At 32.4% G+C, this 26,326-nt stretch overlaps 1 protein-coding gene across 8 annotated transcripts in view; it reads right to left on the bottom strand.

Annotated features, from left to right (window-relative positions):
* Nucleotides 1–26,326, bottom strand: part of LOC107455365 (Adenylate cyclase 3) — a 269,291-nt gene that overhangs the window by 8,496 nt on the left and 234,469 nt on the right. For all 8 annotated transcript variants that reach the window (XM_043047156.2, XM_043047153.2, XM_043047158.2 and 5 more), the window contains 5 exons: nucleotides 18,470–18,551; nucleotides 16,612–16,770; nucleotides 10,520–10,666; nucleotides 7,892–7,987; nucleotides 6,473–6,596 (listed from right to left, as the gene is read on the bottom strand). In XM_043047156.2, coding sequence (XP_042903090.1) covers nucleotides 6,473–6,596; nucleotides 7,892–7,987; nucleotides 10,520–10,666; nucleotides 16,612–16,770; nucleotides 18,470–18,551 — 608 coding nt within the window. The remainder of the gene's footprint in view (nucleotides 1–6,472; nucleotides 6,597–7,891; nucleotides 7,988–10,519; nucleotides 10,667–16,611; nucleotides 16,771–18,469; nucleotides 18,552–26,326) is intronic.

Raw genomic sequence — 26,326 nt, 5'->3', positions numbered from 1 at the left:
TGTCCTTCGTCGAGGACTTGAAATGAGCTTTACTTTTTGTAAGATCGAAAAACTGGTTTTATCTCCAATGAGGGCCCAATTTTTGAGGTGTTGAATTGAACTACGGCTGTCAGATAGTATCCAAGTATTTCCAAGGTGCCCTTCACTCAAGATTTTCTCTAGTCCCCTGTCGATCGCAATTAGTTCGCTTCGAAAGACGGAGCACAAATCGGGGTTTCGTTGATGAAGAGTGTAGTTCTCTCGAGGTGTTTCAATAAATACTCCACTGCCAGTCTGTCTATCCATTTTACTGCCATCAGCGAACATTTTGATGCCGTTTGGAGGGATTTTAAAGAATGTAATTTTACTTGGCAAAATAAAAATATTTGAGGTATAGTTCCTAAGAAATTGAATTAAAAAAAAAGTCGTATATTTAAAATTTGATTTCTCAGAAACTATTTGACCGATTTCGCTCAAATTTTGTATTTTGTCAAGTTAAATTTCATTCCTTAAAACAGGGTAAAAATTGTACACCTTACAATTAAAAATTTTTTTAGATCATTCCTATATAAAATAATAAATATTTATTAAACGTTATTTTTTGCATGGAATTTTCTTTGGATAAACAAATTTTATAATTGCATGTAAAAATTTTTCAATTCGCTTAAAAAGTTCCAGACATATAGCGGAATAAGCGAAAAGTAAAATTAACATTAAAGGGTCCAAGCATTGGAGCTCTCTCCTGAACAAAGTATTGGGACCATATTTCCCAGGTTGCGGCTGCACCTTATATTTTGGGTGCCAAAAATCCGAATTCGTCGAAAAAAAAAGATATATATATTCAGAAAAAGTAAATTTTTGTGTCTGATTTCGTTACTTAAAATATCGTCTGCACTTATTAATTAGCATATTTGAGGTCACTTTCTCAAGCCATTAAGATGGAGTTCTAGAACGTGAAGATCCGATCGTTAGATCGAAAGTTATTCAGAGTGGTTAGTTTTTTTTTGGCCCACTGTACATTCGGGTTGCATAACGCATTTCCAATCAGCGTCGAGAGAGAATGCGAGCCTGATTGGTGAAATATATGCTCTAGTAAAATCGTAAAAATAAAACTCACCAATCAGGTTCTCTCGATGGTGATCAGAAGTGCATGAATCTTAAGCAGTGTAAAAAGTGTAAGACAAATTCACATTTTTACCTTATTGGTTAATTATCACACCGTGTTCTGGCTCCTGCATTTTAAGTATTTTTTTTTTAAATTCTAGCTAAAACTTCAAACGATCCCAGTTACACTTTTCCATCGTGAAATTAAAGTATTTAAACAATAATTAATATGATGAACACCACTGTATTGTTTGTAAAAGCTAAACATAAAATAATTGAAAAAATTAATCTTTATGCAATAAGGGTATCTTTCTAAAATGAGAGCATTCGTTCCTAATCAGTTAATTTTACGATTGTTTCTAATGTTCCAACATATTCGAACAATGGAAATATTGTTGCCATTGGGTTAATTTACTGATAGTGTTCAAACGTTCTGACATGATACCAAATGGGTTAATTTTCTGAAAATGTACTAATATTCAATAATGTTCCCACAATGGGAGCTTCTAATAGATTATTTTTCCGACAGAGTACAAATGTTCAGATGTGCTCTTATAATGGAAATATTAGCGTCTAATATGTTAATTTCCAGATAGTGTTCAAATGTTCCCTCAATAGGAACATTGTTGCATAATGGGTTAATTTTAGTGACTAAATGCTCTGATACGATCTCCAACTGGTAACAAAGGTACCAAATGACTTAATTTTTCGATTGTGACTGAATGCTCTGACTACAATGGAAACTTAGTGCCCAATGGTAAAGACCAAACTCTCAGAGATGATTTCACAATAGAAACATTGCATCCTAAAATGGTAACATTGTATCCCACAATCGAAATATATTTGCTCAATGGGCTAATTTTTTTTTATAATGGCCAAACGCTCTGACATGATTCCACAATGTAAATATTGTTGCCTAATGGATTAATTTTCCAACAGTGACTAAATGCTCTGACATGATCCCACAATGGAAACTTTGGTGACCTATGAGTTAATTTTCCTTTATTGACAAAACATTCTGGCATGATTTAACAGTGAAAGCATTGCATCCGATAATGGAAACATTTTTGCTCAAAAGGTTAACATTTTTATAGTGGTCAAAAGCTTTGACATGTTTCCATTATGTTAACATTATGTAACTAATAGGTTAATTTTCCTACTGAGACCAAACGCTCTGACATGATCATACAATGGAAACGTTGGTGCCTAATGGGTTAATTTTCTGACAGTGGGCTAATTTCCTGACAATTTTCTTCTTTAATTTCTAACTATGGTAGAAAGCATTGCCATCACTTTTTGATAATAAAGTGTTTTTTATCTTACAGTATTATTATATTAAATTTTCTTTTCTAATAGTATTATCATTCATAATACTATTATTATAAGAATGATAATACTATTACTGTACTGAAAATCATATAATAATAGTATTATCATTCTTATAGAAATTGTATTATTATTCTTATAGTTTTAGTATATCTTATAGAATTAGTTTTTCGTATAGTATATTTAGAGTGTTTATTTCTTCCGACAATAAAATTTTTAATTTTTCAATAATGCATAAATGTATCAATTTTCATCGGAGTTTACAAATGAAAAACACCATTCATAATGCGGAATTGGAAAAAAAAAATTCTTACCAAACAATACTTTATAAATTTTGTTTTTAATGTAATATTTCATTTTATTTTAAAATTAAAGAGAAATAGTGACAAAAAAAATCTATTTATTCTTATTAGTTTATGTTCTATAAAAAATTAAGAAAAAGAGCTAAGAATATAATTTACAAGTTAATATACTAAATATACTAAATATAATTAATACTAAATAAAATATAGCTTAAATATACTAAACATATTTGATGAACTCAGTCAATGAGTGTAATAAATTTTAGGTTTCAATAGCTTAATATGTTTATGAGAAACAATTAACTTTGGAGTTGCTCTAAATCGAGTTTTAGGATCACTTTCAGAAAGTTATTAAACGAGAGTGATAAAGCACTGATACTGGCGAAATATTCGAAGCTTTTAAGATTATTAATTTAAACGTCAGCCCAAAGCATTTTCATAAAATAATGGAATTTTCATATGCTTTAATATTAATTTAAATATTTTATTAATGCATACATCCTATCTATAAATTATATTAAATAAGTATTTAACATTAGACGCATGATTTTTAAAACTTATGATCTAACTAAATAATGATAAATAAAATTAAAACGAAAATATTAAAATTAAATTTTTAAGATAAATGAAGAGCTCAGTGGAAGAACCAGGTAAGTGACATTTTTCAGGGTATTTATGAATCAGAGAAAACAGTGTGAAGTGGTTGTATCAATATGAATATGTTTAATGTAACAGAATTGTGTTTGTTTTTACTTTAATCTTAACATAATCCATATTAGTTTTGAGTATGCTTGCATGATTTTATTTCTAATTGGGCCGTGGTAAATAAAATAAGACAATTATCCCCGCCTTCTAATAAATCTATAATAAAATAGGACTTTTTTTCCCTTTTACTTTTATTACAGCTCCTCTGAAAATGTCACTTACCTGGTTCTTCCACTGAGCTCTTCAAATATAAGTAATTTTGACAACTTCTCCACCAGCGGAGTCATATCAGTGCAAAGTTTTATTTGGAAAATGGTAAATAGTGGCAGTAATTTGACTTCGTTGTTACTATTGATCTTGGTTTTACAACATTTTTACGTCAACTAAAATATATTTATAAATTTAATACTATTGATATGAAATGATGCAAACTCATTAATTCCCAACCCCAAAAAGTTGTCAATATTAATGACAATACAAGTTACAATTATTTTTTAATTGTTACAATGAAACTTGCCAATATTTCATGGCCAATCGAAAATTTGACCTCTTAGCGTGGTAATTAGCGAGGCAAATTAACATAAACAAGATTAAATGGAAGAAAATAATAAACTTATATAAAATTTTTAAAAGTTTCGTTTTTAAATGGGAACAAAGAAGAAAATATTTCTTAAAACCAAAAACAAAAAAATATGCGTTAAAATAGTTTTTTTGATTTAAAAAAATGTTTTAACCCTTTTCGTAACAGCGAATTTCGATTGAAAATTTTAGTCAGGCAGCACATTAACAAGGACGATAGACAGTTTATCATAGTCATATGATTGTTCGTGGCATTTAGGCCTCATAAGGACATTTTACCTTTTCATCATATGTTACTTTATCTTGAAGTTGTTTTAATGATGAATTATTTAAAAGAAGGCAAAAAGGAAATAAAAGATATAAGAATTGACTTGCAAAATCATGAGATATTTTCTGGTAAGTGAAGGTATGATACACTGCTCAGAACAATGAAAGGATATTGTAAGTCTAGTATAAAATAATGGTATAAGCAATTATTTTGTCTGCATAAAATGGTTATAGTAGTCGTAGTAGTTCATTTACGTCGCACTAGAGCTGCTATATTGGCGACGGTCTGGGAAACATCCCTGAGGATGATCTGAAGACATGTCATCACAATTTTGATCCTCTGCAGAGGGGATGTCACCCCCGCTTCGGTAACCCGACGACATGCAAGCGAAATCGAACACTTTACGGTAGAACAGTTTAACGAGGACCAATACCGCACACCCTCGGTCCCTACGCAGACTGATCCAAGTGGTCACCCACCTGCACACTGACTGCAGGCAGTGATGCTTGACTTTCGGTGATCTGCTGGGAACCGTGTCTTAACGATCAGTCCACTGCGGGACCTGCATGAGATGAAAGAAGGGAATCGCAGTATGCAAATTTTGAGTTAGACGTCGAAGACGACCCTTTAGCGGCAGCGAATTTGATTCGATTATCAACTTAATGTACGACAAAGCGGAAAAAATGATCGACATTCAGTAAGCGTGTTGTTTCGATGAGTGCGATGTCTCAGCAAAGTCATTTAATCGAATCAGAAGTTTGGTGAGTTGTTGGTTGGTTAGAGGGGTGCCAAACACAAGCCAAAGTAGCAAAAGCCATTGGAGTTTCACAAAGTGTAATTTCCAGGATCTGGAACAGTTTTTTGGGGACAGAAAATGCAGGCCGAAGATCAGGACAAGACACGTAACAACACCCAATGAAGATCGTTATTTAACGCTAACGGCTGGGAGACACCGAAATATGAATGCCACTCTTCTTCAACAACACTTTTGCTTGGCTACTGGCACCACAGTTTCGACACAAACTGTCCGAAACCGCCTTCACGCTGTAGATCTGTATGCTCGCTGACCAATGGTGTGCGTCGCGTTAACAGCAAAGCCCCTTCGCGCTCACAGGGAGTGGGCAACAGAGCATGTGAACTGGAGGAGAAATGTAATATTCTTTTCTCTGACGAGTCCCGTTTTTCTGTTCATCCTGATAATAGGCGTATCTTCATCTGGAGGGAGCGTGGCACTAGAAACCATCCTGCGTTCGTTAACGAATGTGTAAGGTTTGGCAGTGGGAGAGTGATGCTGGCGTCTATGCTGGCGTCTCTATTTCGCCGATCTCCATATCATTCGAAATGGAGCTCTGACCGGTCACCGATATAGGGATGAGATTCTGAGACACCCCTTACGCTGCAGCAATTGGATATGACTTCATGTTATTGAACGGCAATTGCAGGCAACATCGAGCTAACTTGGTGAATGATTTCCTCTTGGAGGAAGGAATCATACAAATGGATTGGCCAGCGTGTTCTGGATATGAATCCAATCGGACACGTATGGGACATTCTAGGCAGATGAATTGCTGGACGCCTACCACCCCCCACAAATTCTCCAAGAACTGGAGAGAGTTCTTCTGGACAGAATACTCAAGCCCTCATTAATGACCTCATTGACTTGATGCCTCAAAGGCGTTCAACATAGTTGGCCGTCCGGGGAAACCATACTACCTACTAAAAACGATTTTCTTTTAAGGAAACACCTTTTCTTATTTGTGTATTTTCCCTTTTGTATCCAAATGCTCAATAAAACGCATTTTTTTCTGCCAAACAAATGTCATTTTTATCTCATATAGCATACTACGTCTGTCAACAATGTGTCAATAATTCAAACAATTCTCCAGGTGCAAGATCAACCCACAACCTCAACGTCCTTTAATTGGTTTGAGCAGTGTACTTTAGCTCTTTGTAGTATAAAGACTTTTCGTTCGTTTTTGTAGAACTGGGCATTTGAGGCCTAAATGGCCCTTTTTCCATTCATCTCGAAATATCCCATGACGGGAACATACGTAAGAGAGATGTGATGTAGTCTCGGAATGTAGTTTAAAGACTGTGCTGGTTGCTAAACATTTAAAGGCAATAAGTTTTGCGTTTTTAGTGGTTTGTAACATTTATTGAATTATTGTTGCCAGACTCTGTCGGAAAGGGCAAATAAAGATAGACTTACCCATTCTTAGTAAGAAATTATTGAAACTTTCTTTGTTGATGTTAGTCAGAGTTTCTTTCAGTGTGAGTGCAAATTCTGTAAGAGCAGCTAAGTGGGCCCATTTTTCTTTTATAGATGCATTGGGCTGTAAAATACAAAATGTTATGCATTAATACACTTGAATAAAAAGAAGGGAAAAAAAACAGAAAGTGATATGGTAATTCTTGATGCGAAGATCAAGGATGTCATAAGAAACAACAGCAGCACATTTTAAACACTTATAAGCACATCCACGGTTTAAACACTCTTGTTGTGGCAGACCGACTCCCAGTGGCTGAGTGGTAGTGCTTCGCGCATCCTTGCCACATGTCCTGGGTTTGATCCTCGGCCGGGCAAGGTTGACTCATCCTTTCATCCCTTCAGTGAGTCAATAAAATGAGTACCAAGCATGCTTCGGATAAACACTGGACCCATTTGGTCGCGTTTGGCTGACCACCAAACCAGAACATCTGCTCCTGCATCCCAGAGCCCAAGGTCAAGAAAACTGAGATGGGCACAGTAGACCTTGGCCCTCTATGGGGTGTCGCGCCACTGAGTTTTGTTTTAGTAGTTTAGTTGTGACAGACCTTGGGAAGGAGCAACCCTGCAAAGTTTCAACAGGGCATGCTACCAAAAGTGTAAGATCCCGAGCAGCGAGCAATCTGGCTAGAGTGGTAACTTACCAGGATTACTGGGTAGCTGTGCTGTCAGGGGTAACACATTTATTATAAATACTTACTGTAAATGCACATACATTAATTTTGATTTTATTTTACTCATTTTAGTATTACTATAGTTAATCTTATTTCTCGATACTTTATTACCTCTGTTAGTATATTACCCTATTAAATAGATGTTTACTTCATAGTCGAACCTCGATCCATTGTTCCCGCATCTTTCGTTTTCCTGTACGTTTAGTCCTGTTTTGCTCCCGTTTCTTCATAATGATATTTTTAGTTTAGATTATTTTTGTCTTACCGTTCAAGCAACTAAAGAACGTATAGGTTTCACTAACGTATAGGCTCCTTTGAAAAAAACACTTAAGAGAAAGAACACGTGACCTTAATATATCTCATCATAAACTGAAATGCATTATCGCCGTCATCCTACCACTCCCAAAATAGCAGAGAAGTGGGGACACTTAATATTCACTCGAGTGAATTTTATGAAATCCTGGTTAGGAATATATTAAATTTCATAAAAACTGGAACTTGTAGAGAGAAACCGATTGTAGATTTGATATCAGTAACGCGAGAATATCTAAATTAAAATTAAGCATTAAAAAATCTCATACATAAGAGAAAGAAAATCGTTCTCCAGCGTAATCTAAGACAATTATGTGAAGCCGATAAATTTTAATTTTCTGGTCTTAGGTATTGAATTAAAGAAAGACCTACTTACATTATAATTATCATCTGTTAAACCACTTGCTGCCATGTATGAAGAGCCGATAGTCTTGATTTTAATGATATCTTTGAATCTGGGTTGCTCTAAAAGCTGTAAAAATTTTAAACGTTAAAAAAAAGTTATCAAGGGAAATACAGTCAGATCAGAGAAAAAAAAAGTTATCAAATCAAATATAGTCAGATCAGAAAAAAAAGTTTTCAAGAGAAATATAGTCAGATCAGAAAAAAATTTTATCAAGTGAAATACAGTTAGAACAGAAAAAGTGTCATCAAATCAAATATAGTCAGATCAGTAATAAAAGTTATCAATTGAAATATTGTGAGATCATAAAAAAAGTTATCAAGTGAAATATAGTCAGATCATAAAAAAATGTTATCAAGTGAAATATAGTCATTTCAGAAATAAAAGTTATCAAGTGAAATACAGTTAGATCAGAAAAAAAGTTATCAAGTGAAATATAGTCAGATCAGAAATAAATGTTATCAAGTGAAATATAGTCATTTCAGAAATAAAAGTTATCAAGTGAAACATAGTCATTTCAGAAATAAAAGTTATCAAGTGAAATACAGTTAGATCAGAAAAAAAGTTATCAAGGGAAATACAGTCAGATCAGAAAAAAAAGTTATCAATTGAAATATAGTCCGATCAGAATATACTGGATGATTTCTTTCAGCGGTATCAGACTTTGAGAAAGGACTAGAAGGGACATTTTATAAGAATTGAGAATTCTCGAATTTCTGATGTAGACGCAGTACGGTGCACCACAGCCATACGCCATACACGTCTTCCCTCTGAGTAGTGACGCGTGGCAGCCCTGAACCCGGTCTTCTTGAAGCAATACCTTCCCTTGACCACAGTTGCCAACAGTCATATATAGTGGCTATATTTCTCCCCAGTCTTTTTTGCAATATCGCCTAAAGAAAATCTACCCTCTCGCAGCCCTATTACACGGCAACGTTCAAAGTCAATGAGCTGTTGGTAATGGCTTCTTCGTCTTCTGAAAGACATTCTTGACAAACAGCAACTCACTATATCAAAATATAACGAAAAATAACGCTTACGAACTGCAGAACACGTATTTGAAGCCACTTTAATTTCATGTTCACAGTGGCACTACTAGCGCCAAACTTATGCTTTAAGTGCGAAATTCGAATAGACATCATCTTTTAGTTGTATAAACAAGCCTACCAAATTTAGTTTTTCTAGTAAAACTCCTTTTTGGTGTCGGGATTTTTTCCCCCGGCAATGTATGCTTCTTTAGAAAAAGTGTTGCTACCCTTGCAAAATAAATATATTCAGCAGCGCTTACAGTTAACTGTTATATTTAATTGAAGAGTTTTTTTTGAGATATTGTCTTAACACTTTACAGAATGAACATCTGTTTAATAGTTATAAGGAAGATTCGTTTTATTTCTTACTGGTGGTACGCATTTGTTTAAAACAAGTTATTATCCCTTTGTTTTTTCCTACTACTTCAGATTTAAAATTTTGCGGTCGACAGAATCATCTTATGAAAAATAAATTCAAATAATAAAACTTGTGTTTTGCCACTTTTATTTTTTTAAAAAAAGACACACTTTATTTAAAAAATTATGTTTTAATATCTTCCAAAACTTTTTCTTAAATATTAAAATTCAAAAAATTTAAATATATTTAACTACTACTTAATAAAATCAAATCTTTTTTATAGATAATATTTTTTTATTTATTCACTAGTAATATGGTGTATGTCAGAGAAGCCAAATTTAAAAGTCATAATTTAATGGGAAATAACATATCAGGGCAAAATATTTCAGGCATCGACATCTTTATTTCTCCAATTTTAGACAAAAGAAAATCACCATCTTCAATCACAAACCTAAAATTGGTCTGTTTCATGGATACATTCAATCAGTAATTTCTACGACTTAATAAAATATATTGCAAAGTCAACGTTTTTAGTTTATGGAAAAATGGCTAAAATTAAATAATAAAAAGCTTTATGGCCTCTTGAAAATAAATTTGAAAGGTTATGAATGTAAGGATGTATGAATGTCGATGAGTCGATGAAATTATCTGTCGATTAAACGAGCTGTCGATGTTACGTATGCTTTGTACAATTTGTGTCTTGTTATTGGTTTTCAATATGCTCTTCAGGGAGCGTAGTCAGATTTTCAAACAAAAAATAAGCACCTTTTAAGTACTTTTTAAACACTCAAAAAATATTTTTAATCACTTCCCCCCCAAAAAATTATAATTACGATCTGTGCAGCAATAAAAATTTTTTTTTCTGTCTTTCAAAGTTCTTAATTTACAAACATAAAACCAATAAAATTCAAAAACATTTACATAATCATGATAAAATAACTAGTTTCTGATAAATATTGCAGAGAAAATTGTGAAAATCATGCGTTTTTTTTTTTGTAATTTATGATGACAATCGAGATGGCGAAGAAAAAAAATCTCCTTTTGAAAGATAGAAAATTAAGCATTTTTTACAAACCCCGAATAAAAAAAGCACCTTTAAGGGCTTTTAAAAAGGGTAATTAAAAAATGAACACCTTTAAGCACTTTGTTAAAACGTTACTGACTCTGTTCTTCATATAACTAACAGAATGAAGTTGATACAAAAAAAATTCTTACCGCATCATAATCAGAAATAACTTCGTTTAGGAACCTTAAGCATTCCAACCCTTGATTATTGACAGAATCTTCAGTATAGAAATCGGAGAAATTTGGCATAGCAGCAAATAGAACACCCACTGCTTCGTAGCTTTTGCTGTACAATTCCTGAAAATAAAATTAGCGTTAGTACTGTTAGTAGGTAAGGTACATGTTCCCCACTATCGGTTGCCCGACAGTTATATTGCCCGACAACTCATTTTTCCGATTAGCACGTTTGCCAACAGCTTATTTTCCCGATTGGTACGTTTGCCGATAGCTTATTTTTCCGATTGGTGCGTTTGCCGATAGCTTATTTTCCCGATTGGCACGTTTGACGATAGCTTATTTTCCCGATTGGTACGTTTGTCGACTGCTCATTTTCCAGACAGGTTCTTTTGCCCGACAAAAGAAAAAAGGATAAAAAAAAACTGAATAAAAAAGAAAGTAAAAGAATAAAAACTGAAAAAAAAAAACAATAAAAAAATAATACATAAGAGAATAAAAAGAATCCCGTTTAATACTACCCTGAATTAACTAAAGCAAATAAATAATAAAAAAAGAATTAAAATTTTTTTTAATACCATCCAGAATTAACTATAATTCTGTAATGTCCCAATTCCCGCAGAAGCAAAAGGAAAGGTTGACAACTTAAATTAGTATAGTGCGGCTTTGAGGAGAACTCCTCCAGACTGAAAGTCTGGGCTATCTGCTGCTATGGTAACAAGCGAGAGCACATTTTTAATGGGGATGAAATGGAGGAAAGAAGGTGTCGATTGGTTTACTCACGACGACATACGCTAAGATTAGGACAAAACTGCTCACCCCACATCCTTATTCGAAGTGACCTTTCCTCGTAACCATGGTACCCGTCACGACGCGAGACGGGAGTCTGGAGGAGTTCTCCTGAAAGCCGCACTATACTACAGAAAGTCTTTATATATCGCTTGCTCTTTCTTTCCATAAGTAGCCCAGCCTTATTTGAAAGGTCAAACAGTTACCAACAGAGAATTATATTCATTTCCCTTACAAGCCAGCTCTTGGGATAGTAAATTGTCAGGCAAATGTCCATATCGAGAAAATAAATTGTTGGGTTAATGTACATGTCGGAAAATTGAGTAGTTGGGCAAACATACCTGCCGGGCAAATGTGTATGTCGAGAAAATAAATAGTTGGGTAAATGTACAAGTCGGAGAATTGAATAGATGGATAAACGTACCTGTCGAGCAAATGAGTAGTCGGGAAAAACGGTGTCAGGCATATGTTTTGTTGGCCAAATGACCGTATCTGTTGTTGGGTATATTATACTATACGGATATGTTCTTAGCAACTATTTTGTGAACTGCTGAAATGCAAGTTGAGAAACCTTTACCGTTATTTTACCAACACTTTTTTTCAGGTTTCTGACACTCTTGTTTTAAGAACACTTAAGAGGTTTAAGTGGCTGTTTTCTTAATACACATAGTTTAAAGTGTACTGTTTAAACAATGTTTACACATAATGTTTGATCTGTTAAAATTGCCTACACAAATATTTTTCTTAATGAACAGATTGTTTATTTTTGCCACTTATAAAAATTACATTATGTCTGATTGTCAATTAGCAGCAAAAATTTGCATGTCATTAATCCCAATTCAAGGAACTTAAATTTTTAATTGTATTAGTCCTAATAAACAGCGAAATATAAATTTGTTTATTTGTAATCTCAACGATCAAATTAACATAAATTTGCTCTGTATTAAATATAATCAATAAAGCAACGTATCTTTGAATAGTTTTTTCTTACTCAGAATTAATAAAGCGTCATGAATACGTAAAATAATGATTTCAAGCAATAGAGCGATATAAATTTGTATATAGATAATCCCAATAAATAGAGTGATATAACTTTGTATTATATAAATCCTAATCAATAAAGCAACATCTTTCTGTACAGAAGTATAATAGTGTTATTACTTCCAATAAACAACAAAATTTGTAACTTATTAAATCTACTAAATGAAACAAAATAAATTTGTAGTTTATCAAATCTAATCAATTAAGTAAAATAAATTTGTACTTAATTATTCTCAACCAATTGATAAATCCCTAATCAATTAAGCAGCATAAATTTAAAAAGTGTTATAAATTTTATTTAATAGAGCAACACAGATTTGTATAATAACAATTCCAATCAATAGTATATTTATAATCTCAATTAACAGAGTAACAGAAATTTGTGGCTTATTAAATTTGTAGCTTAATAAATTAAGAAAAATAAATTTGTAGTTTATCAAATCTAATCAATTAATCAAAATAACTTTGTATTTAAGAATTATTCTCAATCAATAGAATAGTCCCTAATCCAGGGGTCGCCAAACTTTTTTGATTATCGACCCCTATATAATCTTTCGAAATGTCCATCGACCCCCACAAAAGTAATTTTCTGTTAATTAAAATAAAACTCTATTAGATACTGTGTTTGTACATTTATTTTATGATTTTAAACATTTATTAAAGTAATAGTACATTGTGTAACAATAGTTTTATGAAAAATATATTAATATTGAAATTTAAATACCTTATTATTAAATAATAAGTAATTATGCATAAGTAGATATAATAAGTAAAGTAACTAAAGATTTACTGCTTCTTGATCAATGAGATGGGTGTGCCTGGTGTTTTTTTGCAAGGTTCGCTATATTGGGTTCAAAATTGGTCAATTTTAATTTTCGTCAAAATTGGTCAATTTTGTAATTTTCGTAAAAAAATACAAAGTGTGCTATAGTTTTGTCGCGGGCTGTACTAATCCATATTATTAATGCTTACCTTCTTTTTTGTGCATTGATAATTAAAATTGATATCTAAACCAAACGAATGGTTTTATCGAAACAATAACTAATTATCCAAAACTATAAAAGTTTTAATAATGACACTGCAAATATTCAACACAGTTTGCAAAGATAGCTGAAACTGCGTATGATATTTGCATTTGTAACGTCAATGCTCGTCACACGTGACATTTGGACAAGCGCACATATGCATATGACTTATAAAGTGCGCTGAGTTCGTGCCACTGCGCGGTGGTACGTAAATACTTGTTTCACCCCAATAAATATAAGTGTATTAATTTATGTTTTATAAAGAAACTGATATTGAGTCAATTATAAAAAAAATTCACAAATTTTACATACTTAATTAGGTATGTGTGATTTGCGTATTGAGAACTGTTTTTTTTTCCGACCCACAATCGACCCTTCCGATTCAGATCGACCCCCATTCGCTGTTGAAAAGTGTTATAAATTGAAAAGTGTTATAAATTTTAATTAATAAAGAAACATAAATTTGTATTGTATTCTAATGAAAAGGGAAATATAATTTTGCATATGAATAATCCCAATCAATAGCGCAACATAAATTTATATAATCTTAATCTTAATCAATAGCGAAACATAAACTTGATCATTAATTAATTTTACAACATATACAGTATTCATCCTAGTCAAATAACAAAATATATATTTGAGATCAATAGAGCAACATAAATTTGTATAGTATTAATCTAAATTGATACCTAATGCAACATAAATTTGTATAATTATGAAGTGATTATGATGCATAAAGATTAATAAATACTTTTATTTTATATTTCATAACCGTCGTTGAACAGCCGACCCAATTTTTGGGTTTACAACTACTAATATTCAACTCCGTAGCCTTGTAATTTTGAACCCAATACAGAAGACAAGGGAACTCCTGGATCAAGTATTGGGAGAAATTTGGCTTCGTGGAGGACTTTTTGATGGAACTTACCCTCATTTGCGTTATATGGAGAAGAAAACCACGAGAACCTTCCACGATTAGCCTGACGGCAAAGGGACTCTAACCCATGATCCGTCTACTACTGAGGATATTTCATGTCAGCACTGTGGTCGGTGCAAGCCGGATGCGGATTCACATCTACCAGCTATTGTGGGATTCGAACCCGGTTCACCTCATTGGAAGGCGAACGCTCTATCCCCTCGGCCATCGTGGCTCTTAATGAATACTTATGTTAATGATTCGAATAACACACTTTAATAACAAAATCTAACAACAAACTTAATAAAATTAACACGAAAATAAAAGAGAGTAGAAGGATGGTTTGGTTTCGATATTTTTTTCTATATATTATATTTTGTTAGCGTTGCTAATGTTACCAAGGTTTCCACCATTAAATGCCAGTGAAACTAACAAACATAAAATACAATATACAATGTAAGTGGCTGTGCAGTTACAATGTTTGAACTAAATATTTCTACTGAAAAGTATTTATGGTAACCTCACTACAAATAGTATTTTCCACAATCAATAAAGCAGCATAAATTTAATTGCTAGCATTATTTCGAATAACAGAACGATTTTCATTCAATAGGTTGCATAAATTCGGAAAGAAAATGAAGAGGTTAGTGGAGGATTCAGGTAAGTGACATTTTCAGAGAGGCTATAATTAGGGTAAGACGAAAAAAAGCGGTATCCAAATTATTTTATTACTTACTATTGAGAAGGCGAGGTTAATAACTCAATGCCTTATTTTATTTACCACAACCTAATTTGAAATAAAAAATCGTGCAAGCATACTCAACTAATGAGGATTAGGTAGTTTAAAATTGAAGTGAAATTAAAAACAATTCCATTACATTAATCAGACCCATATTGATCTGATTCCAATATGTTATTTTACCTGATTAATACAAGGATATTGTAAAAATATGCCAACAATCTTTTTAGTTAGCAGTAAATGTTTTGAAAGATTTTACATGGCAAAACTGTTGACACATTCCGGAAGATCATGCCTGAAAAATGTTTAGAAATGGGGTCTTTTTTATCGAAGCAAAATTTGCTTTCGCCAAAATGAGGGTAGGAAGTTAAAAACTTCTTTCTATTTTCAATACCATTATAATTAAAAATGCATTGTAATATAAACATTGCAATCGTATAGAGTGGTTTCAAAACTGTTGGTATTAAAACTAGAAAGAAGTTATAAACCTTTCCTCATTTTCGTCTATCCGAACTTGGCATGAGTAAAAAAGACGCCATTTCCAGGGCCCGCGCTAAGCATTTCAAATAATTAGCCAGTAAATTGGCCAAATATCAAAAGTATTCGCCGATTTTCAAAAGTCTTAACAATTTTTAATGAGTATTTTCATCGAAAACTATCTTATAGTAGTTTGTTTATAATTTGTATTATATAATTGTATATTAATTTGGACGCAATTTTAATTGGTAATGCGGCGCATCTACCGAAACTTTCTGTAATCGAATAAAAAATACTGAATTTGGTTCGAAAAATTCATTTTGGTGAAATTTTGAGGATCGAGTTAAATACAGGGTTATTCATAATTCCCTCCGGGGTTTCGAAGCGTTATACAGTAAAAAAACAAAGACGAATATGGCAAAAAAGAACATATGAAATTATTCCGAAAGTATTCAAGTTTTAATTTAAGCAGTTGCCGGTAGATGGCAGTAACATGTACCACTGAAGACGGTTGTAATAAAGAAAACAGGCGAAGGGAATTATGAATAACCCTGTATTTATGTGTACATTAAGTAATTCTCTCTTATGCATTCTTTATTATTACCCCTTAATCTTTAAAAATTAATAAGATAGATCCAAATTCAAACCTTTATATTGATTATCTATCAACGGTGTAGTAAAGAAAAATGGCGTTTACAGGCGGAAGGAATTATGAATAACCCTGTATATATTTTTCTTTGCAGTGCAAAAAATTATTCGCCAATACTTTCGCCGAAACATAATTTTATTCGCCAAATTTACGATTTTATAGCATTTGGCGATGTGGAAAATGCTTAGTGCGGGCCTTGTATTTCTGAAAGCTTCAAGCATAATATTTCAAATTTTGCCACCAATATCTCCCACAACATTTTCTGCTGAAAAAAAAAAGATTGCACACATGGAGTTGGTATAGAAGTGTTCCATATTTTTGTCCAACCTTTGTAGATACCCCTAAAAATGTCACTTACCTGCTTCTTCCACTAATATTTTCAATTAAGAAACTTAAGCAAAAAGAAAAAGTAACAGAAATTAATGATACCTCGTCCTTCTTTCGTTGACCTAAGAAATGTTTGGCAACATGAGGTGGTAAAATATTGTAGACCAATGCTTCATTCTTAACCCTCATATCGGCTACTTTTTCTCTCTGTTCTTCCACATCTTTTTGCCATAAGAAAAGCCTTCTGGATGTCACTTCAAGCTAAGTAATATTTAATTGCATTGAAATGATAAAATATTGATTGATTATCGATGTTAATGTAACAATTTTTTAATAAACACATTTAAACATTTCAGATTTTTTTTCTTTAACTAAGTTAAAATTAAGCTAAAATTATTGAAATTAAGTTAAAATTACACTATCAATTACATATCAAAATTACGTATTAAAATTAAATATTAAAATTACATATTAAAATTACATTATTAAATTAAGTTAAAAAATTAATTATTACAAAATAACTTAAATTACATTACCAAACCTTTGAAGCGTTTAGTAACCTCGATTTTTTTTTATAATCAAAATAATATATTTTATTTTATTTTATAACCGTTGTTGATAAGCCGATCCAATTTTTTGGAGTTACGACTACTAATGTTCAAGAGCGCAGCCTTGTAGTTTTGAACCCAATCCAGAAGACAAGGATACACCTGGATCAAGTACTGGGAAAAATTGGCCTTCGTGCTGGACTTTTTGATGGAACTAACCCGCATTTGCGTTACATAGAGAGGAACACCACGGAAACCTCTCACGGTTAGCCTAACGGCAAGGGGACTTTTTTTCTTTTTATTTTTTTTTTATTTTTTTTTAACCCATGATCCATCTACCACTGAGAATATTTTACGTCAGCAATGTGGTTGATGCAAGCCAGATGCGGAGTTCGTATCGACCAGCCATCGCTGGGATTCGAACCATGTCACCTCGTTGGTAGGTGAACACTCTACCCCCGAGCCATCACGGCGTTATCAAAATGGCATAAATGTTTGTCTGAGAACAATGGGATACTCTCAACTCCAGAAGAAGAAGACTGCTGATGCGCAGTCACCTGACGTATAACCCTAGCGCCAGCTGGTTGTTTACAAACAAGGTGGCGTGTTAACTTTGCCGCCGTTAGGATTGTTTAGTTATCGGCTTCTTTTCGTTAATGAAGGAAAATTAATAGGTCTTTTATTTAGTTTTGCTAAGTATTAATTACAAATTTCATTAATTTATAAGAATTCATTGTATAAGTTTTATACATTATATGAAATTTCACCCAACTATGAAGTGATAGATTACCTTTTCAATTATTTAAAATATTAAATCACAAACGCTATTTGCTTCTAGAAAAAAAAAATTGCTAATAATTCTGTTTCACAGTAAAACTGTGTTCAGTCTTATATTATGTGCCTTATTTATAATATTAAACGAATCTTTAACAAAAATTATTGATTTGAGCAATTTATGAAAACAGTATATGAAGTGTCAGAGTTGTGCCTTATTTATAAAATTAAACGAATCTTTAACAAAAATTATTGATTTGAACAATTTATGAAAACAGTATATGAAGTGTCAGAGCTGTGCCTTATTTATAAAATTAAACGAATCCTTAACAGAAATTATTGATTTGAACAATTTATGAAAATAGTAAATGAAGTGTCAGAGTTGTGCCTTATTTATAAAATTAAATGAATCTTTAACAAAAATTATTGATTTGAACAATTTATGAAAACAGTATATGAAGTGTCAGAGTTGTGCCATATTTATAAGATTAAACGAATCTTTGACAAAAATTATTGATTTGAACAATTTACGAAAACAGTATATGAAGTGTCAGAGTATTGATAAGAAATAATTATCGAAATTACAACAATTAATAGTGTATCATTAAAAAAAAATAAAGTAAAAAAATATGTTTTACCTGTCGGTTGATGATGATTAAACATATTGCTACGATGACAACAATCACAGTCAGCGTAATGGAGTGACTTAGATCATAATCACTGTTAAAAAAGCAAAGCAAAAATTATTTATGTAAATAAATATTTTCAAAATAATATATGCTACATTTAAATTTCTCATAACCAGACTTCTGACTGCTCTTTTAACTTAAATATTAACATCAGAACAACTTAATCTATTAATCGCCTAAACTCTAATGCTCACGTGTACTTTTCTTTCAAAAAGATAAAAGATTGGTGAATTAATTGCTATGATTTTTTAATTAGTTTCTGCGAAGAAAAAAACTCACTTGTGTTGTTATAATATATACCGAAGAGCCATTACATTATGACCACCCTCCATCTATAACAATGGGTTCGCCCAGGTTTTCATGGTTTCTCACCCAGGAACAATGTTTTCATGGGGCATATTAGGACCCATAATCCTCACAGAACAATCCCTGCCGTCTGTAAGCTACTTGAACATAGTTGCAGACTAGGTTCACCCATTCATGGCAACAGTTTTTCCTGCGGGGGATGGTGTTTACCAACAGGATATTGCACCATGCCATAAGGGTCGAATCGTCGAGGAACATTCCAGTGACTTTCGTCATGTCTTGGTCCCCGAATTCACCTGACCTTAATCCAATAGAGCATTTGTGGTCCTACTTGGAAAACTAAATTCGTGCTGCCACGCTACCCCCTCGCAATGTGAGGGAATTGCAGGACCAGTTGGTGAGTGCTTGGTACCAGATACCTCAGACTACCTATTAGCTCCTTGTGCAAAAAATGCCACGGCGGGTGCTAGCAGTTTTGAGGGCTAAAGGTGGTCCTACATGTTATTAACAGGGTGGTCATAACGTAATGGCTCTTCGGTGTATTAATAATAAGTTATATAAGGCATAAAACTTATATAATGTAACTTAACAAAAGTTACATATAATTACTAAATAATGTATAAAATAGTTACATATTAATCTGACAATATATTTCTCAATACTCATTGAAATCAAAGTAGTTGCCACTTCGTAAGCCATTTCCGCAACTTTTCTTTTGGAGGGTATTTTTTTACATAATTTAAGTGTTGCTCAATCGCAATATCAGCTAAGTTCAATCGGAATAGGTCATTTTCCACCAGGGCAGCTAACTACTAAGATTTTTGCGAAAACTAAAGTTCTCTGATAAGTTGTCAATATTTTAAAAGCCCTGCCACAGAACAGCCGAAGTTGAGGATGATAAAGATCTGTGCTACTCGCTTTTATCCTTTGTGCTATTCGAAAAGATTTTGAATTACGAGGCTTTTTATAGAAACGTTTGAATCAAATACATGCAGTGGTGTGAAAAATGACTTTAAATAAAATTAACTAAACAAAAAAATCACTCAATGGAACAAAAATTTTGCTACTACTAGAAAAAATTGTCCACAAAGCATTAAAAATTGGCAGTCATGACCAGTAAAAAGAGGGGTTTCCCTGACTGCTCGGTATCGCCCACCTAACGCTGTGCGAAGCGTGGAGGTTGCTTGTTGTGTTGTTCTACATACAAAGGTTTATAAGCCTATATTGAGCAAACAAGCAAGCCAAGTTATGTAACTTCAATTAAATACAAAACCCTTTAAAAAGAAAGTGGCATATATATATATATATATACCACACCAATGTAAAAAAAAAGGTAGTGTATATTTGTTTATACAAAGTGTAAATTTCTAACTAACATCGCTTAGCATTATTCTCCAGATTTAAATCCTTATATTAAGACCGGGATAGCCTGGTCGGTAGGGTGCTGGGCCCATGTCCGAGAGTTCGTGGGTTCGAACCCCTCCGGCCGAAGACTCCCCGTGTAGTAAAGTGACTGATGCACGTTAAATATGTCGAGTCGCAAAAGTCCTCCATGTTCCCATAACAAATCAAACCTCTAGGGGTACTGGATTGGAGATCGATCGTTCTCTGATTCAGGTCAAAATTACAATCTGTGGATGAATGAATGGATGTATGGATGAGTCCGTCCTATAAACGGGGGCGACGTATGGTGTGGCAGAAGTCAAATTCTTGGCCATAGATGGCGCCACTAGAAAACAAGAACTATCGCGCCCCCTCTGCCTAAACAGGCATACGTCAACAGCAAATCCTTATATTTAAATTATAAATATATTATGGTGGATAAAAAGAACTATCTTGTTTTTGCCAAACATACCCTAAATATGAAACAGTCTATCATGTTTTACTTTTCTTTTTTAAAAAAAAAGGAAATGTCCTTTTGAAAAGGGCACTAGGCACAGATTTGTTGAAATTATATAGCGATGTTGTACAAATCATCTTACATATACACTCTATTTTTACAGTGCTTACGTAACAATTCTGATAAAAATCTAGTTGAGTATTCTTAGTCTATAAATAGAAGTTTTCAATTTGGCTTCGAAAGTTTCAATGGCAAAGTGTTCTATTTCGAATTAAATATAGCTGATAAAAATAATTATTTTCCATCCAACACACTCAACCCGTCACTAAATGAAGTTAATTTGCCTCTTTTGTTTTATAAGTTAAAAATGGAACAAAAAAAATGCTTCTCGTATTTCCCCTTAAATCTTTTGTGCTTTTTAGTAAAGCACTAAGTCAAACGATAATTACATTAGATCAAATATCAGTTAATTAAATTTGCCAGACTTTGATGGAATAAATTATCGATGACGAGAAAATTAGAGGTATTTTCGTCTGATTTATTCAAATCACTATTCAGAGAGTGTTTGAAGAGAAAAAAATGTCGTTTATTTCCTCACTTTGACATAAATAAACACTTTTTTAAAAGCTATTTAAAGCTCATTCAAACGATAATATGTCTGTTATCAGAAAAGTATATGTTATAAATAGATTTGAAATAACATGTTTACTGAAAATCAAGAAATGAAAAAGAAGAATCAATATTGCTTTATTACGATGTTAGAAAATAGAAATGTAAACAAAGGGAATCTGAATTTAAAATATCTTTTCATTTTAAATGAGACTGTCTGGAATTTGATTCAACCTTTTAATGGAATGGAGTATAATTTTAAAAGTTAAAGAAATATTCAATTTGAACAAAAGCCATAATGACATATCTTTTCATAGGAAGAGAAAACTAGAATATTCATTAGTGCATGAATGAATCTTTAGTTAGTGTGCATAAAAATAAAAACAAAATGGTATTTATTAATCCATTCAAAGCTATGAGTTTTGAAATTTTAATGAATGCCTCCGAAATGCATAAGTCAGTTTTGTACGCGAAGAAAGTAATGTTTGTCCAAGTTATAAATTCTAATGAATTAAATTTTTATATGAATTTATTTAAATTTAAACAAGTTATTCTATACAAGATATACATAAGAATAAAAAAAAATCTTGTTTTCATAACATTTAAAGTCAATATTTGTTATTAATAAATAGTTTATTTTGCATTCAAAACAAAATTCTTATGTGTGACTTTTTAAAAAAAATTTTTTTGAGCAAAATATTTTAACTGGTAGTGAGCTAAAGAAGAGATTTTTAAGAATCAATAGATGTTTTATGACTCTTTTATTTGAATTTGAAAACAGCCTACCGAATTTTGAGTTTACAACTACTAATGTTCAAATCCGTAGCTTTGTAATTTTGAACCTGAACCAGAAAACAAGGGAACTCCTTGATCAAGTATTGAGAGTAATTTGTCTAAATGGAAGACTTTTTTGATGGAACTAACTCGCATTTGTCGTTGTGAATCCTGCGAATTGAATCTTTGCGAGGTAAATCACGAAAATCTCCCATGGTTAGCCAGACGGAAAGGGGATTCTAATCCATCTACCACTGACGATATTTTACGTGAGCTCTGTGGTCGGTGAGAGCCGGGTGTGGACTTTATATCGATCAGCCATTGCAGGGATTCGAACACGGGTCACCTCACTGAGAGGCGAGAGCTCTATCCCGCTCAGAACATGGCTGTTTATACATCTCTTTAAACTATTTATGTGTAGTGAAGGATAAAGTTCTTTTAATTCATATAATATGTATTTTTTAATTGGAGAGCTAAGATAATTTTTTGGGACTCAAAAACGCAATTTCGGTTAAATGTTAAACTAAATTAAATTTGTTCTATACAAAGAAGAATTTTAACACGTTGAATGCCAAGCTAATTTTACATGGCTTGCCCGTCTGGCCAAACAGTAAAAAACTACAAACTAAATTTGCAAATATTAGACAGATTTTGCTAATTTTTTAAAAGGTTTAGAATCATATCTAAAAAAAAAAGTGGTGAATTTTATAAGCCTACGAACTGTTCAGAAATAGTGGTGGATAAAAATCTACTAAATTGAATTTATTAAACCAAGAACCTCAATTGATAAACTACCACTTGAAAATATTTATTCGCTGTATGAAGTAAATTGGCACTTCTATGTATACAGGGTGGTCCCGAATTCATGGTACAAACTTTAATGGTAGGTACAGGACATTGTAACAATGATTTATTGTATAGGAATGTATAGTCGNATTTATTCGCTGTATGAAGTAAATTGGCATTTCTAGGTATATAAATAAAACAATTTTTGTGCGTTCTATATTGCATAAATTTCTTCAAACAATTTTAGTAACTATAAAAAAAAATAAAAGCATTAAAAATTTACACAAATTATCATACTTGCCAACTTTCTCTCTTTCCGAGAATGGATTTTCAGAGTGGTTGTCAAACAATAAACGAAAAACAATCTGACTCAAAAATATATTTATATTTTGATCCTGTTGAAATTCACATGCGCAAGGATTATTATGCTTTCATATATTTATTGTAATTATTTATATGTAGTGGTGGTCAAACTCATTTACAATTATCAAAAAGTTAATTGGAATAACCTGAGAATTGCTACCACTTTAAATATGAAAATAAAATCTTCTGGAAAATCCGGAAGAGTTGGCAGGTATGAATTATGTGTATTAGAATTTACCATCGCTCTTTTCAAATCAAAATAACAGAAGTAGTTAAAAAAGAAATATGTTTTCGTAGTAATCATTTTCAACGCTTATAGCAGTTCATTTAATGAACTGCTATAAGCGTTGAATTTCATTTTAATGCTTTCATTTTAATGAACACCATAATTTAGCTAATTTATTTCACTTTCAGCTTTTATATTTCACACCAAAAAAAATTTTGAAACTAAATTCGATTCAATCAGGATTGTGAATCCAACTGTCGGATGAAAAACGTAATTGAAGACTACTAATAAACAAAACTATGAACANTGTATAAATAAAACTATTTTTGTGTGTTCTAAATTGCATAAATTTCTTCAAACAATTTTAGTAACTATAAAAAAAATTAAAAGCATTAAAAATTTACACGAATTAATAATTATGTGTTTCTAATAATCTTTGCTTCGCCGGTGGTCACCGGTGACACCCGTGGAGCTACGAAAAAACTCAGTGCCGGTCACCGGTGATCCCCATGGCATTCTTACATACCTGCCAACTTTTACGCATTTGGCGTAAAATTTTGTTTCTATATTTAAAGTGGTAGTAAAATATATGCGTTCTATATATTTCTAGCATTTATAAACCTAATTTATAATATTTTTAACCAGCCGGCCAGGTGGCCGAGCGGTTAGCGTGCCTGACTGCGAAGCCATAGGCTGCGGGTTCGAATCCCGCTCTGGGCATGGATGTTTCTCTTTCTCTTTGTGCTGTCCTCTGTTGTGTGTGTGTATGATGTGTGAATGTGGCCCACCCTATAAACGGGTTTGTGGCACTGTGGCATTGGCAATGTTGCTCGCCTCCGTGACTTTGGTTCACAGGTGCCCACTGGGTAACGCAAAATGAGCAACAATTCTGGCATAGTATAGGCAAAGATTCAAATTCAGTGCCTGCAATTGTAAAAAAAAAATAATTTTAACCATCACTATTTTTAAAAAAATTAAGTATATAAATTAAAATACAAAGTAAGTTTCTGCCTAAAACAACAAACAGAAGAATAACAGCAGGAGTGCCACAAGGAAGCATACTTGGGCCCATACTATTCATATTATTTACCTACGTTTTTCTCATCGACAGACAAGACTTTAAAAGCATCACAGCACTTTTCGCAGATGATACAGGAATTGTCGTGAAGTCCAAAAGTCCCAACATTGCCTTACAGAAACTCCAAGAAAAGCTTACGGAAATAGAAACCTGGTGTCTAGACTGGAAGTTTAAAGTCAACGGCTAAAAATCGAAACTACTAATCATCCAACATAAAAGAAAAACTATCCTCCCAAAAAATCAAGTTGTTCTCTTCAACGAAACTATATCCATAGTCAAAAGCGCAAAATATCTTGGTCTGGTCATAAACAGCAAATTTAATTGGAAAGATCACGTCAAAACAGTTATTAACAAAGCACAAGCAGCCTGTCACAGATTACAAATCCTTCTTTAGAACCCCAAAATGGAACTCAAGACTTAAACGTTTACTTTACATCTCGATGATCCGTCCCATCCTGACTTATGCATCTCCAGCTTGGTGCAACATCTCTACATCACTCCTTAAAAAACTCAAAATATGCCAGAACAAAATCCTCAGGAAAATAACAAAAGCAAGATGGTTTATCCGCAATAAAAACATACATCGCGACCTCAACATAGATTTTTTAGATCATCATATTGCGAAGCTAAATTTCAGATTTTTTGAAAAGACCATAAATTGTGACACCGCAGGATTCAACGAAATTTTTACTTTTGAAAACTTAAGAGAAGACATAAACCTCAGACCGATGGCAGCTCGTTTTTGTAGTGACGTAATTTTAACTAAAATACAAAATATTTAATTTCCTTTTATTTCAATTGCATTTCAATTACAAGAAAGAACCACATTAAAGACCACAATGCAAGACAAATGGGAAAAAGGCCGCTAACGGCCCCAGGCACCCAGATATATTTCGATGATGATGATGATTGCTCTGCGTTGAAGGAAACTTATTTTATATAGCATTTTTGGTTCAGCAATTAACTCATTGAGTTGTCTCAGCAATTGATTTTTGGTTCAGCAATTGATTCAGCATTGAGTTGTCTCAGATAAACTAATTTTGTTAATAAAGTAATGATTTTTCGATAAAATTAGATTCAGTATCATTCGAAAAACTAAAGTTTTAATTCCTGCTTTTGTTAAATGTATCATAACTTTTTTTTAAATTACCGATACATTCTTGTAAACATCCTTTATTATAAATTGCTATGGATAGAAATACTTTAATTCATTTAATTTAATTTTATAAATTCTTTAATTAAAATTAAACAAAAGTAGGATTCAAATTATTCAAAAAAGGTAGTCTTTTAATTCTTAAATTAAAATGTCTATGTGTATAAATGAAATTTAAGACAAATATCGAATTTTCAAAGTGCCAAAAAATAAAAATTTATCGAATTTTACAATTTTTTTCTCTCCTTTAGGCTGTTTAGTGTATATAGTATATATTTATTGAATAGTATATAGGTTATATCCAGCATAATATAAATAAATTCCCCTACACGAAGAATTGTCTATCGGAAATCGAGGTTAGTAGCATTGAATTGAATATAAACTTAAGTTTTCTTATATCATAGGTAATACCTCAATCCAATCCAAAGAATTTTTCACTCTTTCAAGATCGAGTACAATTGGTCCTCTTACAGCTATGTAAATGTAGAACATACACTGTCCTAATTTGAGGATTATTTTGTAGCTGTTTTTTGCTATAGCTTAAAAATATTGAATGAAATGGAATAAAAGTTTTGAAGAAATTTTTAATTAATTACAAGATAATTTTAAAATTGAACAGAAAGTAAATCGTTTAAAATTGCGCAAGATATGAGCGTATGAAGAATTTTTTT

The sequence above is a fragment of the Parasteatoda tepidariorum genome, chromosome 9 (assembly GCF_043381705.1).
Source record: "Parasteatoda tepidariorum isolate YZ-2023 chromosome 9, CAS_Ptep_4.0, whole genome shotgun sequence".
NCBI classification, from domain to species: Eukaryota; Metazoa; Arthropoda; class Arachnida; order Araneae; family Theridiidae; genus Parasteatoda; species Parasteatoda tepidariorum.
Note: the sequence above shows the minus strand (reverse complement) of the source record. Positions and strands in the feature narration are given on the sequence as shown.